The 18,134-nt window shown below is 39.0% G+C and overlaps 1 protein-coding gene across 1 annotated transcript in view; it reads right to left on the bottom strand.

The window, feature by feature from the left end:
- Positions 1-18,134, bottom strand: part of cntln (centlein, centrosomal protein) — a 503,405-nt gene that overhangs the window by 433,559 nt on the left and 51,712 nt on the right. Inside the window, exon 4 of the mRNA XM_039758210.1 lies at positions 9,523-9,607. Coding sequence (XP_039614144.1) covers positions 9,523-9,607 — 85 coding nt within the window. The remainder of the gene's footprint in view (positions 1-9,522; positions 9,608-18,134) is intronic.

Genomic DNA, 18,134 nt, shown 5'->3' with positions numbered 1-18,134 from the left:
CCCCTCTATTCACAATGTTAGCGGAAGAGACGCAAAGTGGCTGGTGCGTAGCGCAGGCTTTGGGGTCATTGGCAAGCGAAGCGAGAAGCGGGTGAAGCCCCCTAGTAAATATATAATAAAATAATATAAAATAATAAATACAAACTGAAAAATTGTGAGTGATAAAGTATTCAAGTGCTATAAAACCCCTTAATTAGATCTGATCCAACTAATTAACTTCAGATGTCAGATCATTAGTTGATTAGCGTCCTCCTGTGTGCAATCAAAGTGTCACATGAACTGTCACATGATGACATGTCTGTTCTGAGCACCACTAAGCAAGCAACATGAAGACCAAGGAGCAATCTAAACAGATCAGAGACAAACATGTGGAAAGAAGAGGATCACGGTTAGGTTATTAAAAAAAAGCCCAATATAACAAAATGGAAAGAATAAAGGCCGCCCACCACAACTCACCGATCGGATAGGAAGGGCAGTAATCAGAGATACAACAAATACACCATGTATAGCGCTGAAGGAGATGCAAAGATACACAGTGAAGATGGAAGTGTCTGTCCATTGGACTACTTTAAGGTATACACTCCACAGAGCAGGGTGTTATGGAAGAGTGGCCAGTAAAAAGCCACGGCTTAATGAAAAAAAAAAAAAGACACATTTGGAGGTTGCCCAACAGCATGTGGCGGACACCACAAACACATGGAAGAAGGTTCTCTGGTCAGATGAGATTGAAATGAATGATCTGGCCATCATGGGACACTCCATGAGTGGCGCAAACCCAAAAGTTCCCATCACGCCGATAATTCCAATAGTCAAGCATGCTGGTGGCAGTGTCCCACTATGGATCAGGGAAACTGGTCAGAATTAAAGGAAAGATGGATGGCACTAAATGCAGGGCATTCCGTGAGGAAATCCTGTTTCAGTCTACCAGAGATTTGAGACTGTGCTGAAGGTTCACATTCCAGAAGGACAATGAATGGCCCTAAACACAATGGTAAAGCTACAGCAGTGCTTCTCAATTATTTTCTGTCATGCCCCCCCTAGGAAGAAGATAACATCTCGCGCCCCCCGCACGACTATAAATAGTATCATTTGTCTATAAAATTGTTATAAGTACACCTCTGCATAACACTGTATCCTTATTAACGTATAAGAGAATAAAAAAAGAAAGAAATATGGACCAATTTACAACAAAGAATAGCTTTATTAAATGTAACAGAAAAGATTTAAAGTGCATTCTAAATGCAAAAAAAATTTAAAAGAAAAATAAAAAAGCATGTTCCCCGAGGTCAAACGCGCCCCCCTTGACGGAGCCACTATTTGAGAAGCACTGAGCTATAGTGAAGTGATTTAAAGGGCAAGATATTATTACCTTGGCATAGCAGAGTCAACACCCAGACCTTAATGCAATGGACAATCTCTGGCATGACTTGACGATGGCTGTTAAAGTGACACTGGAGTGGTTTAAAGGCAAACACTGAAATGTCTTGGAATGACCACGTCAAAGCCCAGACCTCAATCCAATGGAGAATCTGTGGCATGATCTGAAGACTGCTGTACACCAACGCAACCCATCAGACTTGAAGGAAATGGAGAAGTTTTGCCTTGAGGAATGGGTGGAAATCCCAGTGGCGTGGTGTGATATGCTAATAGAGACACTGTCACACATGTGCGCTTGGGAGGCAGGCTAAGGGCTTAACCGAGGGCAAGATACGAGAGCAGACTTTGACGAAGTGCACTAACCTTACTTCTCCCTCTTCTCCAGATCACCCAAGGAGAAACCAGCCTAAAAAGCTTCTTCCAGTTCCTGTCCCCCTTTCCCAGCCACACCTCCCATCAATGTCAATTCCTGTTTTTTTGATTTTTGGACCTGTTTATTTTGCTGACATTTGTTTAAAGTAAGTAAATAGTAAATGTACAACTAGTACAATTTTGAGAGCAAGCAAACTGAAACAATGGCATATTTATGAAAATGCTAATGTTGAAGTTAATTAGCAACAAAAACAATGCACTAATTAAGAAAGGGGTTAAAATGAAAACCGGCAGTAATCGGGGGCCCCCCAGAACCGGAGCTAGGGACCCCTGGTGTAAAGCATGTCACCATTGAACTATGGAACAGTAGTAATGTGTTCTCAAGTAACCGAATCAAACTTCATTATCTGGCAGTCTGATGGACCAGTCTGGGTTTGGTGGGTGCCAAGGAGAACATCACCTTCCAGACTGCATAGTGCCCAGAGTAAATTTTGGTGGATGAGGAATAATGGCAGGTTGTGGGTTAGACTCTTTGGTTGTGCTGTCAATGCTACACCATAAATAGACATTTCAGACAATTGTGCACTTCCAACTTTCTGGCAAAATTTTGGGGAGGGCCATTTTTGATTCTAGCAGGACTGTGTCCCTGTGCACAAAGCCAGGTCCATAAAGACATTAGAATATGTCAGGACAAAGAACAAAGAACAAAGACCGGACCTCGACCCTACTGAACATCTTTGGGATGAACTGGAACACCTATAGTGAAATAAGTCTTCTTGTCCAATATCAGTACCTGACCTCACAAATGTTCTTTTTGCTGAATGGACAAAAAGCCCACCGGCACACTTCAAAATCTTGTGGAAACCCTTCCCATTAGACTGGAGGCCGTTACAGCTGCAAAGGGGAGGCCAACTCCCACCTATGGCTTTGGAATGGGGGGCATCCTACACAGGGCTGTGGAGTTGGAGTTGGAGTCAGAAGCAATTATTGAGTTTATGGAGTCGGACCTGGTAAAAATGTTTAAAGCATATTTAATTTAGTTAGAATGCCCAGTGGGTAGGCTGGGTGGTCTTTTATAACCCCTGCAGATTATGTTTTTTTGTTTGGTTTTTCTGTCCTCTCAGCCATCTTTAGAGAATTACATTATGATATTTATAGAAGGACGCTACTCTTCCACTAATTTTACCTATGTTTTATAAGATCATGGGGATTTTGTTTTCCTTTGTTACTTAGTCATTATTATTTTCTTAATCTTATTATTTTCTTTTCTTGTAACGTTCACTTTGACATTTTGTAAAGAACTTTGAATTACATTATTCAAATATTTATTTTTATGGCTATGCTTCAATATGTCTGGAAAGGGATATAAACAAGTATATATCACCTGTGCAGCCTGGAGACTCATCCCTGGAGCTCCAAGTAGGTGGAGCGAACTCCAATGGGTGCCAATAGCGTCTAGATGCAGAACTCCAGATCTCCACCTGGGTACACTATGGACTATCGTTGACTCCAGCTACTTGGAGCTCCAGGGTGGAGTCTTCATACTGCAGAGATACCAGGCTTGAAATAAATTGCCATGAGGGAGTATCAGAGTTTTCCACACCAAAAAAAAAAAAGATACAAAACAGATACAAACAGATATAACAGAGCGGCACAAGGCTGTGCCTCAGCCCCACTTGAGGTACACATTTATTCGTATTTGAAGTTCAAAACAAAACTAGTGTTTTGGTTACAACCGAGATTATTATCAGTATTATAGTAGCTTAGAATTTGCCTAAAATTGTGTAAAATTATTTATACTTTGAACAAGCTGTGCTATTTTTGGCTGCAATTTATATTATGACAGATACTGTAGACTAAATAAAAAAAAAACATTGAAGAATAAATTCCCCTATCATCAACATCCTACTTGTGAAAATTCTGATGGCAAGTTGGGAAAATTATTCGAATTATTTCGAAACACTTACAGACATCAAGAAACATATTACCTCTGAAGTGTGTGCCAAAGACTGTATTATTGCACGGAATAACACTACATGAACTAAAATGTGACAGTTTGGAACACAGCAGTGACAACTGTGACTGTTTAACACGCCAGTCTGAAATAACTTAAAGTTGCATAAAAAAAGCCTAACAACTGTCTCAAATGATGGAAAATGTGAATAATCATGTCAACAAACCCATTCACACAGTAATCTTATGCAAAGTAAGAAAACGACACGCTAATCTACAGAGTATTTTAACTGTATTAAATAAAATACAACTTAGCCTTCTGATTACACATCGTCTGTCATGGGAGCAGCGAGTATAATGTGGCAGGTCCGACTAATAAAATGAAAAAAATGAATACAACAGAGTGGATCGAGGCTGTTACTTTAAAATGAGCTCAACAAGAACACAGGGGACAGAGCTGGAAACGTCTTAAGGGTAAATTTCACATGCTAAGTGTATGATCACCAAAAGAAGCTTTTGTTAAGGTCTTGTTACATAAATATAATAGGTCTATTTTTGCAGTTCTGAAACAAAATTGTTACCAACATACCTAATATGTTCTTCACACAGAGAACCACAAACACAAGGAATGAATTACCAAGTCGTGTGGTGGAGCGTTTGGCTTTAGAGGCCTTCAAGACTCACATGCACACAAATAACCGGATTAAGGTGAATAACCCGATTAAGGCAGAAAATCTGGTTTCTTAAAAAATCCACTTTTACATGCACAAGTAAATTTCTGGAGTTCTCCTTTGGCAAGACAGTCCAAAGTCATTACACTGTGCAAAAAAGGGTTAAATGTCATCATCGACCACCGTGAATCTGACAACAAGCATGAAGCCTGTGATAATTTTCATACGTTTTATAAATATGTTTAGTTCTTCATTTGTTCTGGTGTAAATAACATTCATCTCCTTCTTAAATCCCCAACCTGAACCACTAATGACTCATGGTACGAACACAAGCCACTGTGTCACCACATCAGACTGTTTCAAAGTATCGGTAACACTTCAGTTTTAGGTATTGCAATTATGCATCTATTACTTATTTACTCCCATGGATTAAGACCTTAATAAAACAGGCTCTTTTAGTCTTAATTATGGCTAAAAACATCAGTGACATGGGAAAAAAGCATCATCTCTGTACAGTGTGGCATTTGCTAAGCTTTTGTAATATTTGTATACTGTATTGAGAATTTGTTCTGTGTATCGTATTGTATTGTATTGACCCCCTTCTTTTTGACACCCACTGCACGCCCAACGTATCTGGAAAGGGGTATCTTTTTGAACTGACCTTCCCAAGGTTTCTTCCATTTTATCCCTAAAAGGTTTTTTTTGGGAGTTTGTCCTTGTCTTCTTAGAAAGTCAAGGCTGGGGAGCTGTCAAAAGGCAGGGCCTGTTAAAGTCCATTGTGGCACTTCTTGTGTGATTTTGGGCTCTACAAAAATGTCAATGTCAATTTATTGATATAGCACATTTAAAACAACATAGGAATGCTGTGGCCAAAGTGCTTTACAATAATAGAATAAAAGAAAACAAATAACATAAATAGAAATAAAATATATGAACATAAATAAAATAAATAATAAATAGAAGTAATGTTATATAATCACAATGAGGAAACCATCAGTACTACTGAAGATCACGGAATACAAGTGAATAGAAATGAGTCTTTAATCTCATTCTGAACAGTTCAATTGTAGACGACTCCTTCATGTGATAAGGTAAAGAGTTCCACAGGCGAGGAGCAGCAGCTGCAAAACCTCTGTCCCCCTTAGTTTGACACTCGGTACGAGGGACAACAAGAGACAACTGACCAGAAGATCTAAGCACTCTAGATGGCTGGTGTAAAACACACAATTCAGGTAAATAGTCAGGAGCGAGCCCATATAAAGATTGAAAAACTAGCAACAAGATTTTAAAATCAATTTGAAAACTGACAGGCAGCCAGTGTAAAGAAGCTAAAATTGGAGAAACAGAGTCAGACTTCATTCAAGCGAGCAGCATCATTCTGGACCAACTGTAACTTGCGTATCAGGGATTTGCTAATTCCAGAATACAGCGAGTTGCAGTAATCAAGGCGAGAAAAAATAAAAGCAGAAGTAGTTTTCTCAAGATACCTAGAAGATAAAAACTGCTCGATCTTACCTAATAGACGAAGCTGGAAAAAGCTATTCTTGACTACAGAATTTACTTGTTTCTCAAAAGAGAGGTTACTGTCAAAGATAACACCAAGATTGCAGACTTGAAGTTTGCAAAAGACAGAGAAAGAACTGAAAAGTCCAAGACCAATTTGGGCTTTAGCTGATGAACCCACTATAAGCACCTCCGTTTTATTTTGATCAGGTTCAAAATAAATTGAATTGTATTGTATAAGCTTGTAAAATTACTTATGAATATTAATGATTCTTATAATGAAGTATGCAATATCAAGAGACACATATCTCACTTAAGCCACTTCGGACCATTGCAAAGTGAAGATATTTTAGTAGGTCATACTTCATAGATGAATAACAACTTTACTGATGGCTTCTAAGTGTGTTATCAACAAAAGAAGATTTTGTTAAGGTCTCGTTACATAAGAGTAAAGGTGTAATAGGTCTATTTTTGTAGTACTGAAACTAAATTGTTACCAACATACCTGAACTTACACACAGCACACTTTTCAACTTGGCTGTGTGATTAAGCTCCACAAAAGAGCAGAGTACCATTAAATGGGCGTCCTGACTCTTCTGGGACTGCTGCTGGGACAGTAATAACGTGGGTATTTTTACTTCAATAAAATACTATTGCGTTAAGTTTTCTAGTTACTTTCAAAAAGTTATTGGACTACTTGACGCATGATACTTTTAACACATTACTACTCTACTTCTCTTCAGATTATGTTGCTGAGCCTACCACTGTACATTTAGTTCATCAACAAAAATGTTGCCATTTCTGAAACACTGAGACAGATTACTTCAACTATCACAAGGAATAATGCGATCACCTGATCAGTTCCCTCCAAAAAATTATCTGGTGGAAGTTTCGGCCTCTTTCTGCCGAGGCTGCTAAAAGAGTGTTTGAAGCCAACACATGCGCAGGTTGATAGGGTGCAATGGATTTTCCTTAAAGTACAAAATCCTTAACTGTCAAAAAGCAGACAGGAAGTCACCTCAAAATGACAAGAGTCGGAGAACCCGGCTTTACAGGAACATGATCGAGAAAGGAGACACCAGACAACAGAGATTCAGACTCAAATCGATAATGAGGAAAAGTGTTGGAGGAACACAAATTACCAAGCAACATAAGGTTGCTAAACGCCAACAAGACACAACACAATTCGCCTTCAATGATAAGAGGTATTTGCAAGAATATGAATAATGTCATCGCAGTGGGCCCTGTCTACCATTGGTGGTAATCAAAAAGCAGACAGGAGGCAAGCAAGGCACCTTGAGATGACAGAGTCTGAGAAGCAGGCGTAATGAGAATGTGATCGAGAGAGGAAGTGCCAGGCAAGACAGGTTCAGACACACGAGAATATTGAGGAAAGGTGTAGCAGGAACAATAATTGTACACTTAGGGCCAGAGATATCAAATATGAAATGTTTTTAAAATTTCTTGACAGGTAATCAGAGCTGGCTAATAGTAAAGACTTTAAAACAATTGCAAAAAAGAAACAACAAACTTCAGAATTTGTTAAATACCATATACAGTGGTGTGAAAAACTATTTGCCCCCTTCCTGATTTCTTATTCTTTTGCATGTTTGTCACACAAAATGTTTCTGATCATCAAACACATTTAACCATTAGTCAAATATAACACAAGTAAACACAAAATGCAGTTTTTAAATGATGAAAAAAATCCAAGCCTACATGGCCCTGTGTGAAAAAGTAATTGCCCCCTGAACCTAATAACTGGTTGGGCCACCCTTAGCAGCAATAACTGCAATCAAGCGTTTGTGATAACTTGCAATGAGTCTTTTACAGCGCTCTGGAGGAATTTTGGCCCACTCATCTTTGCAGAATTGTTGTAATTCAGCTTTATTTGAGGGTTTTCTAGCATGAACCACCTTTTTAAGGTCATGCCATAGCATCTCAATTGGATTCAGGTCAGGACTTTGACTAGGCCACTCCAAAGTCTTCACTTTGTTTTTCTTCAGCCATTCAGAGGTGGATTTGCTGGTGTGTTTTGGGTCATTGTCCTGTTGCAGCACCCAAGATCGCTTCAGCTTGAGTTGACGAACAGATGGCCGGACATTCTCCTTCAGGATTTTTGGTAGACAGTAGAATTCATGGTTCCATCTATCACAGCAAGCCTTCCAGGTCCTGAAGCAGCAAAACAACCCCAGACCATCACACTACCACCACCATATTTTACTGTTGGTATGATGTTCTTTTTCTGAAATGCTGTGTTCCTTTTACGCCAGATGTAACAGGACATTTGCCTTCCAAAAAGTTCAACTTTTACTTTTGTCTCATCATTTCACAAGGTATTTTCCCAAAAGTCTTGGCAATCATTGAGATGTTTCTTAGCAAAATTGAGACGAGCCCTAATGTTCTTTTTGCTTAACAGTGGTTTGCGTCTTGGAAATCTACCATGCAGGCCGTTTTTGGCCAGTCTCTTTCTTATGGTGGAGTCGTGAACACTGACCTTAATTGAGGCAAGTGAGGCCTACAGTTCTTTAGACGTTGTCTTGGGGTCTTTTGTGAACTCTCGGATGAGTCGTCTCTGCGCTCTTGGGGTAATTGTGGTCGGCCGGCCACTCCTGGGAAGGTTCACCACTGTTCCATGTTTTTGCCATTTGTGGATAATGGCTCTCACTGTGGTTCGCTGGAGTCCCAAAGCTTTAGAAATGGCTTTATAACCTTTACCAGACTGATAGATCTCAATGACTTCTGTTCTCATTTGTTCCTGAATTTCTTTGGATCTTGGCATGATGTCTAGCTTTTGAGGTGCTTTTGGTCTACTTCTCTGTGTCAGGCAGCTCCTATTTAAGTGATTTCTTGATTAAAACAGGTGTGGCAGTAATCAGGCTTGGGGGTGGCTACGGAAATTGAACTCAGGTGTGATACACCACAGTTAGGTTATTTTTTAACAAGGGGGCAATTACTTACCAAGTTGGTCCAAGAGATTATGATATGCTAACGCCCACCTGAAAGAGTAACCATAAAGTGCACTGCCTTTTTTTTTTTTCCTAAGGATTGTGCCTACGTGACCACACAGTAATACCCAAACTATTCTGAAGCGATGTTAGCACTGTTTTGTGTTTTTTGTATCTCACACCCTCATACACTTTTATCGTAAGAGCATCCCTTATCTACGATGGAGTGTTCCATCAGAAGAAAATATGAAGCTGGTTTTAAATTGAAAGTCATTGAAGCGGCGAAAGAAATTGGTAACTGCGCTGTTGCAACAAAATTTAATGTGTCTGAAAAGCTCAGATTGGAGGAGGCAAGAAGATGTATAAAAAAAAAAAAAAAAGAGTGTATTTTTGAACGGGCGTATAAGTTGGAGTCTGATTTTATGACCATCTTTTAGTGTTTCAAGACCCGACTTATATGCGAGTATATACGGTAAACCTCAAAAACATATGAGATGATATTTGTGAAAAACTGGTGCAAATTCACACATAATCAAGAAAGGTAAAGATGATGGAAGCAAAATAAAACTAAACCTAAAGATAAGCAGATAATAACATGCCCGCATCTAACATACTCAGCCATGTAAAAATATCAATAAATTATGCACTTATGGATATTTTATATTTCATATTCTGTGTCTTAATCTTTGCATACATACCAGCTCCAGATGTTCTATTTTACTGTCTTTAACTTGTAATATCTCCAGGACTTTTCTGTCTTTGGCTTCTGCTTTTTCCTTTTCCCTAGAAAAAGAAAAAAAGAAGTATAACAATAATGAGAAAAAGCCTCTTGGTGATCTTTTGTAGCTAATCATGTGAATTTTTCATTGCCTAATGATCAATGTCATTTTCAAGTATTGAGGATCATATGAGACTGACAGACCCTGCATAAGAAATAGCTGAGCATATGGCAAGTGACAGCAAATTAACTCATCAGGTAGAAATGACAACTTTATTCAGCAACCAGAAAATATGTTATGCTATGCAAAGAATTTCCAATAAAAGTGCATTACTCAAAACAAGACATCTGCAAAATGTCTTTTTTATTATTTTCAACAGAGCTTAAAAGGAAGAGACAGTTTTGAGCACAGCAGATTTTTTCCTTTGAAATTTAAAGTACAGAATGAGGCTGAGTTCCTTTACGCAAGTCCCTACAGGAGCAATAATGTACTTAATGATCATTCAAACCTTGATTCAGGAAAATTATGTCAGACAAATGTGAATATTTGAAGCTAGAGAGAGAACACTTTTTGTTCTTTAAAGGAAAGCCATTCTGTTAAGATCAGAATCATGCTTTTGTTATTTATTTCTTGCTTTCTGAAGTATTTTTAGGTAATTAAACATTTTGTCAATGCAGAAATATTGTTATTTCTTAAAAAAAATACCTTAGCACAAATGTATTTTGTAATTAAAAAGGATCATATGAAACTGATAAGGTCATCATTAAGGATGTGCAATTGCAAAGTGGCCAACTCCAGAAAAATTAATCGGTTAAAGTCTGAATTTCACACCATGCACATAGGAAACACACCTATAGAATGCAGAGGACCACAATTGATTTTCTTTCCATTAATCTTTAATTACTGGATTAAATGTATTCTGATATAAAAATTTTATAAAAAGTCAGCTTTAATTTTAATGCCAAATGCAAAGTATTACATGTAGGAAGCAGAAATGTTAGATATGAATACGCAATGGGAGGTTTGAAACTTGAAAGTACACCTGATGAGAAGGATCTTGGAGACATAGTGGACTCGGCACTATCTACAACAAGTCAGTGGACAGAAGAGATCAAAAAAGCTAATTGGATGTTTGGTTACAGTGGATTCAGGAAGCATTCAAGCCCCTTCACTTTTGGCACATTATATTAATTTAAAATGAAATCTACAGCCCAATAAATTTTGCAACTGTTGCCCATTGATGTATACTCAATAAGCCATTAGGACAAACTGAAGGCCTGTTTTCAGAAAGGTTTGCAATTCTATTAAAAATCAAAAAGTGAAATCACTCATTCATAGGAATATTCAGACCTTTAATTCAATGCTTTATAGAAGCTCCTTTGGCACCAAACACTGCTTCGAGTCACCTTGGGAAAGTCTCAACAGGCTTTGAACACCTTTCATTCTGGCAGGTCCTCTCAGTCCCATCCTAGACACTAGACTGGATGGGAAAGGTCTGTAAACTGCAATCTTCAGATATCTCCACACACGTCCTATAGGGCTCGAGTCTGGGCAGTCCCATCCTCGGCCCACAGCAGCTCTAGTGTTGTCTTGGCTGTAAGTTAATGTCATTGTTGTCTGAGGCGGTGTGCACTCTGAACCGGGTTTACTTCAAAGGCCTCACAGTAATTGATGGCATTTATTCGTCCTTCTCTCAATTCTGGCCAGTCTTCATGTCCCGGACACTGAGAAGCACCTGCATGGCATGACATTTCCTCCACCATTCTTCACTGAAAGCATAGTATTATGCTGGCGGTGAGCAGTGCCTGGACTTCACCAGACATAGCACTCACAATTCTGCACAAAGAATTCAATTTTTATCTAACCAGACCAGAGAATCTTTTCCCTCATGCTCTGTGAGTCCTTTAAATCCCGCTCTAAGCAAAGCCACTCTACCATAAACACCCGATTGATGTAGTGCTGCTGAGATGGTTGTCCTAACAACTGGTTCTCCATGCTCAACAGAGGATTTCTGAAGTTCTGTTTTAGTGACTATGGATTTCTGGTAACCTCCCTGACCAAGACCCTTCTTGCCTAAGTTAATGGATGGCCAACTCCAGGAAGAGTCACGGTTATTCCAAACTTTCTTCATTTCACAATTATTGAGGCCTTTGGACTTTGAGAAGTAGTTTTATCCCCTTTGCCCTGATCTATGACTCCCCAAAATTTGATCTTCGAGGTCTACAGAGAGTTCCATGTACTCCATGGCCGTGGTTTTTGTCCTGACATGTACTGTAGTGCCAATTGTGGGTCCTTCTATACACGTGTGCCTTTCTAAATGTGCAATCAATTCAGCTTGCCACAGATGGACTCCAATCAGGTTCTGGACACATCTCAAGAAAAATTAAAGCAAATGGGATGTACCCGAGCACAATGTGGTGTGCCACAGCAATATAAATTAGGGATATTCCGTTTTTTGAGGTTTACTAAACTTGCAAATTTATCTGAAACATGTTTCCACTTTGTCATTATGGGTTACTCAGGGTAGACTGATAGGCAATAATGTCAAATGTATTCATTTAAAATTAAATGCACAATACAATAAAGTGTGCATAAAGTGAAGATGTCTGAATACCGGGTCTGAATCCAATGTATACAGCACAATGTATGGAGTACAAGTCTAGAGAGGTTAAGCCTTAAATGTATAATGCGGCAGTGAGCAACGTCGGTCCTGGAGGGCCACAACGGCTGCAGGTTTTTGTTCCAACCCAGTTGTCTGATTAGGATTTAATTTCAGGGCTTGTTAGTGTTTAACTCTTTGCCATATTTTTTTTTGTTTTTTTCCTTTTTAAGGATATTTATCTTCTGCCTCTTGGTCATATCTTTAGGAATTTTAATATTCATTTTCACTGTTAGGAAGGCACGGTGGTGCACTGGGTAGCACTGCTGCCTCGCAGTTAGGAAACCCGGGTTTGCTTCCCGGGTCCTCCCTGTGTGGAGTTTTCATGTTCTCCCCGTGTCTGTGTGGGTTTCCTCCCACAGTCCAAAGACATGCAGGTTAGGTGCATTGGCGATTCTAAATTGTCCTTAATGTGTGCTTGGTGTGTGCATGCCCTGCAGTGGGCTGGCGCCCTTCCCGGGGTTAATTTCCTGTCTTGCGCTCTGTGTTGGCTGGGATTGGCTCCAGCAGACCCCCGTGACCCTGTAGTTAGGATATAGCGGGTTGGATAATGGATGGATGGATTTCCACTGTTATGCTGATGACACCCAGCAATATCTGTCTACTAAGCCTCATTCCACTTTTCCATCTTTTTCCCTCTCTGACTGTCTTCAGGAAGTTAATCATGGCTGTCTGCTAATTTTCTTAAATTAAATAGTGATAAAACAGAGGTTCTTATGGTAGGAACTAAATCTGTTTTAGATAAATGTGGTAATATTTCAAAGACAGTTGATAATTCTTCCTTCTTCTTCTTCTTCTTCTTTGGCCAACTGTAGCTCAATTTCCGCCAGCACCCTGTTGGCTAACAGTAATGGTGGCGGTCGTTGTTAACATGGGACTCCACTAATCCGGTATGGAAATTTGCATTGCTGTCCGCATATTGATTTGGCAAAATTTTACACCGGATGTCCTTCCTGACGTAACCCTCCCCATTTATCTGGGCTTGGGACCAGCATGAAGAAACACACTGGTTTGTGCATCCCCTGTGGCTGGGTTTTAGGTGTTATTCTCGATTGTACCTTAAAATTCGAGGCACATATTAATAATGTCACTCAGCTAACATATTTCCATCTACATAGTATCAGTCATTACGTCCATCTCTTTCAGTTACCAGCACTGCTATTCTTGTTCAAGCTTTGATTACATCTCGTATTGATTATTGTAATTCTATCCTTTCTGGTCTTCCTCACAAACTCCTTTACAAACTCCGATTGGTTCAGAATGCTGCTGCAGCTCATATTATGACCAGAACTCCTTCAATAGAACACATTACTCCAGTCCTTCAACAGCTTCACTGGCTCCCTATTAAATGTCACATTGACTTTAAGATTCCACTTATTACTTACAAGACCCTTCATAATCTTGCACCTCCTTATCTTTCTGATCTCCATTCCTTCTCGTATTTTTAGATCTTCTTCTTCTATCGATCATATTATACCTCCTGCTCGCTTGACTACCATGGGGTTCAGAGCTTTCCGTCAAGCGGCCCCTTGCCCCTGGAACTCTCTCCCACAAGATATTCGCAATATCGACTCTCTTCCTACCTTTATATATCATCTTCAAGCTGGCTTAGTCTGTCTGATAAATTTAAATTTAATTTTATTATTGTATTTATTCTGGTTTTATTGTACTGTGAAATTAATTTTATGTTGTGACTGTTGTTATTAATGTCTTCTGTAAAGTGTCCTTGTGTGCCTTAAAAGGCACCTATAAATAAATTATTATTATTATTAAAATGAATGGTCAATTCTCAATGCTTCATTTTTTCATCTTCACTTTTTTTCTGAGTATATTATTAAACCAAATAGTTCACGATGAATACACACAGGTGTAAATGGAAACAAGCTGAATGGGGAACTGCTGGTTCCTTTGTCATTTGTATCTTTCTGCCAAAAAGTAGCCATTAAAAACAGTGAATGCAGCTATTTAAGACTAAAATAAGCAATTAAGGGATCAAAATCTTAACAATGAGAGACAAGCAGAAAAATGTCACTTAAGCAATAAGTACTTTATCAGCAATAATTGATTTTTCATGAAGCAACTGGGTTAGAATAAAAACCTGCTGCCACTGCGGCCCTCCAGGACTGACACTGTACAAAATTCCCTGCTTCATACTTCAGCTGGGCAAGACGCACCCCACAAAACTATCGCACATGCACGCCGTTTTGTTCTTGTGTTGTAATGTGCTCACTGACTCTGCCTTCTTGTTTGTGTTTTTCAAGTTATAGTTTGCTGCTACCTTTTGTAACTGTGTGTTATGCGTTACTGACAAAGTAAGTTGTTTTCTTTTTTTTTGCAGTGTTCAATGTAGCTTAAATATCTTAGCTAATATTGCAACTTATATTAATGTTCAGTTTGCAAATACAGTAATCCCTCCTCGATCACGGTGGTTGTGTTCCAGACCGCCCCCCCCCCTCGCGATAGGTGAAAGTCCACGAAGTAGAAACCATGTTTGTATGGTTATTTTTATATATTTTAAGCCCTTATAAACTCTCCCACACTGTTCACATTATTAGAGCCCTCTAGACATGAAATAACACCCTTTAGTCAAAAGTTTAAACTGTGCTCCATGACAAGACTGAGATGGCAGTTCTTTCTCACAATTAAAAGAATGCAAACATATCTTCTCTTCAAAGGAGCGCCGTCAGGAGCAAAGAATGTCAAAGAGAGAGAGCGGAGATAAGAAAAGCAAACAATCAAAAAATCAATACGTGCTTTTAAGTAGCCTATGCCGAAGCACTGCGATAAAGCAGCATTTTGCAGAGGAGCGTCCGTATCCTCTGTGCAAACAGCCCCTTCTGTCAGGCGCAGAGAATGTCAGAGAGGGTGAGAGAACAAGAAAAAGCAAACAATCAAGCGCTGCACCGGAAGCATATCATTGAGGAGTTTTAGTTAATATGTAATACATGCTCTGATTGGGTAGCTTCTAAGCCATCCGCCAATAGCGTCCCTTGTATGAAATCAACTGGGCAAACAAACTGAGGAAGCATGTACCATAAATTAAAAGACCCATTGTCTGCAGAAATCCGCGAACCAGTGAAAAATCCGTGATATATATTTAGATATGCTTACATTTAAAATCCGCGATAGAGTGAAGCGAGATATAGCGAGGGATTACTGTATACAAATGCAAAATTATGGCTATGTTTGCTGTTCATGAATGAACATACTGTTAAATTTGTGCACTGTTTAAGGAGAGATACGCTATACTTCACTCCAAGACGTTAAAATATGTTGATTTTCGTAGTATTAAATGTCAAGTTTTTTTTTGGTAAATGAATGCCATCTTGGGCATTATGTTGTACCTTTATTCTAGGTAATAGTTGGTATGTTTAAACAATACATAAAGTTGAGGAACTGATGGTTAACATTGCTCTTCCTGAATACTATGTAATAATGTTCCAGTTAAACATTCAATCAGTTATATTCATATATGTATTCCATTTGTATTTGTGTACTTATTGTATTTATTTATTTCTGTTTAGATACTACACACACTTACGCATGCACAACTATTAAAAGTACTTCAAGCAAGTTTGAAAAAGGGTGTCAGCTACTCTCTGGTGTGGCTGCGGTTCTTTCTAGCCTAAGAATTAGACCAGCAGGTTTACAATCAGCACAGTACCGCACAACTGTCCCTTACAGACACTGTTCACCACCACTCTGTGTTTAACACCGCTGATCCACAAACTCCATGCACTAGGAGTAACTCTCTCCAACTGGTAACTGGATTTTATAACCAACCAACTCCAGTCTGTTGGGTTGGACAAGCACACATCCTCCACCCTCACCCTATGCACTGATGTGCCGCAGGGCTATGTGCTAAAGCCCCCCTACATTAGGTGCTTTTTAATCCATGACTATCAATCCAGCCATAAATCAAACATTATCAGTAAATCTCCATATGATACAACTGTCATTGGGTTCATATCAAACAACGATAAAGCTGCATATAAGGAAGAGGTTCAGAACCTGACAGCGTGGTGTGACTCCAACAACTTGGTCTTAAAAATCAAAAAGAGCAAATAAGTCATTCTGGACTTTAAGACCACTAAAAAGAGTACTTACAGTCCAGCTAACTATCAAGTTGAGAGGCTGAGGAGAGAGACTGTAGCTTTATGTTTTTCAGAGTCACCATCACAGGGAACTTCTCCTGGGCTGACAATACATCAGTGGCAGTAGGCAAAAGACAATGACACCTATACTTCCTGAGAAAACTTCTCCTAGAAGCTGATGGTCATCTCTTACAGATGCACTACAGAGAGCATCTTGACTAACTGCATAACAGCATGGTACAACAGCTGCACCAAAGCCACCAGAAAAGCCTTGCAGTGGGTGATAAAAACAGGACATTGTTGGCACTGAACTGCCATCACTTCTGTACACAATTATATATGAGACTCACTTGCTGTGTGAGAAGAGCTAATAAGATCAGTCGAGGACATCACTCAACCTGGACATACGGTAACTTGTTTAAGATCCTCCCATCAGCCAGGCGCTTCAGATCTATTTGTACACATACAAGCAGACTAAAAAATAGCTTTTTCCCCCAACTGCTATAAATTTGTTGAACTCTGGTATCTCCTCAGCCTCAGATCATTATTCATAGAATATACTATGCTGGTAACATGTATTATACTGTTTATTAATATGTACAATAATAATCTATGCTGCTGTTACATCTATGCACTAATAATATGTCCTGGTTACTTGAACATTTAACACTGAATATGGCATACGGCTAATATTTTGAACAAATTTTGTATGATTATTCCGTTTTTAATTCGTAATTTGTACTTATTCAGTGTATTGTAATCTATTTGAACTATTTGCCTTTTACATTTTAAACGTACCTTTGGGATTGTTACAAATGTGATTTCATTGTCTTGTCTTGTCACCTGGCCTATTCAAATGGCAGCCCACAGGCCCATCCCGTGGTCCTGCCAGAGAAAAACACATTTCGCAAGCCTTCACAATTACCAGACCATGAATGCAACACTCTGCGTAACCTAGCAACATTCAGTCCACAATTCAGTGCGTTGTTGTGCGTCTCCAAGTGGTGATAGCAGTCTGTTGACGGAGCCCCTCCTCTGTGGGGACTCTCTTCCTGTTCTTTTTACCATTTGCTCCCGTCTCACCCTGATCCTGTCACTCAGCTCTCTCTAGGGAGGTGCCCTGAGCCCTCACAAAGTGCTTTCCACTAATAATAATAATAAATTTTTATTTATACAGCGCCTTTCCCATGCACTAAGACCTCCACCCGCCACAGCCCATGCAGTAGTGAGACATATCACGATATCAACACACATGTGGTGATTTACAACACCCTACAGTTCCTCCAGTGAGCCAGACGCTGTATTCCTGAACATTAGCTACTGTTATGGGTTTGTGCACGGATAGCTTTGATACTGCTCATAGTTCTCTTTTATTATGTTAAAAGCACTTTGTGATGTGTTTGAGTCATATATATGCAGTGGTCTGTCAATAAAAAGACCGTGGGTTCGTGTCCCACATGGGGCACAAAGCATTTCAAGTAGTGAGGAAAACTTCATGTAAGAAAAAATGATTATTATTATTACTAGTTGAAATACCTGGCATTGCCCAGGAGGAAACTTTTTTTAAATTGTTTGAGAAAAATCTAATTAAAAAAACACAACTTAACAGTAATGTTTGTTTTGTGGTGTAGTAATAAGTTTTTACATGCAGAATTTTTGACAATGAAAAAAATGTAAATTAATATTATTATTAAGTTGTATTTAATTCTATTACCACTACAACATTGTTACAATAAGAATAATGCAACATGAAAATATAGTAAACCAAAACAAATATTAAATGATAAACAAATAATACTACGGATTTTTCATGATAAAACTGTTGGTTGCTTTTACGG

This window comes from Polypterus senegalus, chromosome 7 (assembly GCF_016835505.1).
Source record: "Polypterus senegalus isolate Bchr_013 chromosome 7, ASM1683550v1, whole genome shotgun sequence".
In the NCBI taxonomy this organism is placed as follows: Eukaryota; Metazoa; Chordata; class Cladistia; order Polypteriformes; family Polypteridae; genus Polypterus; species Polypterus senegalus.
This window is presented reverse-complemented; position numbering and strand designations above follow the sequence as displayed.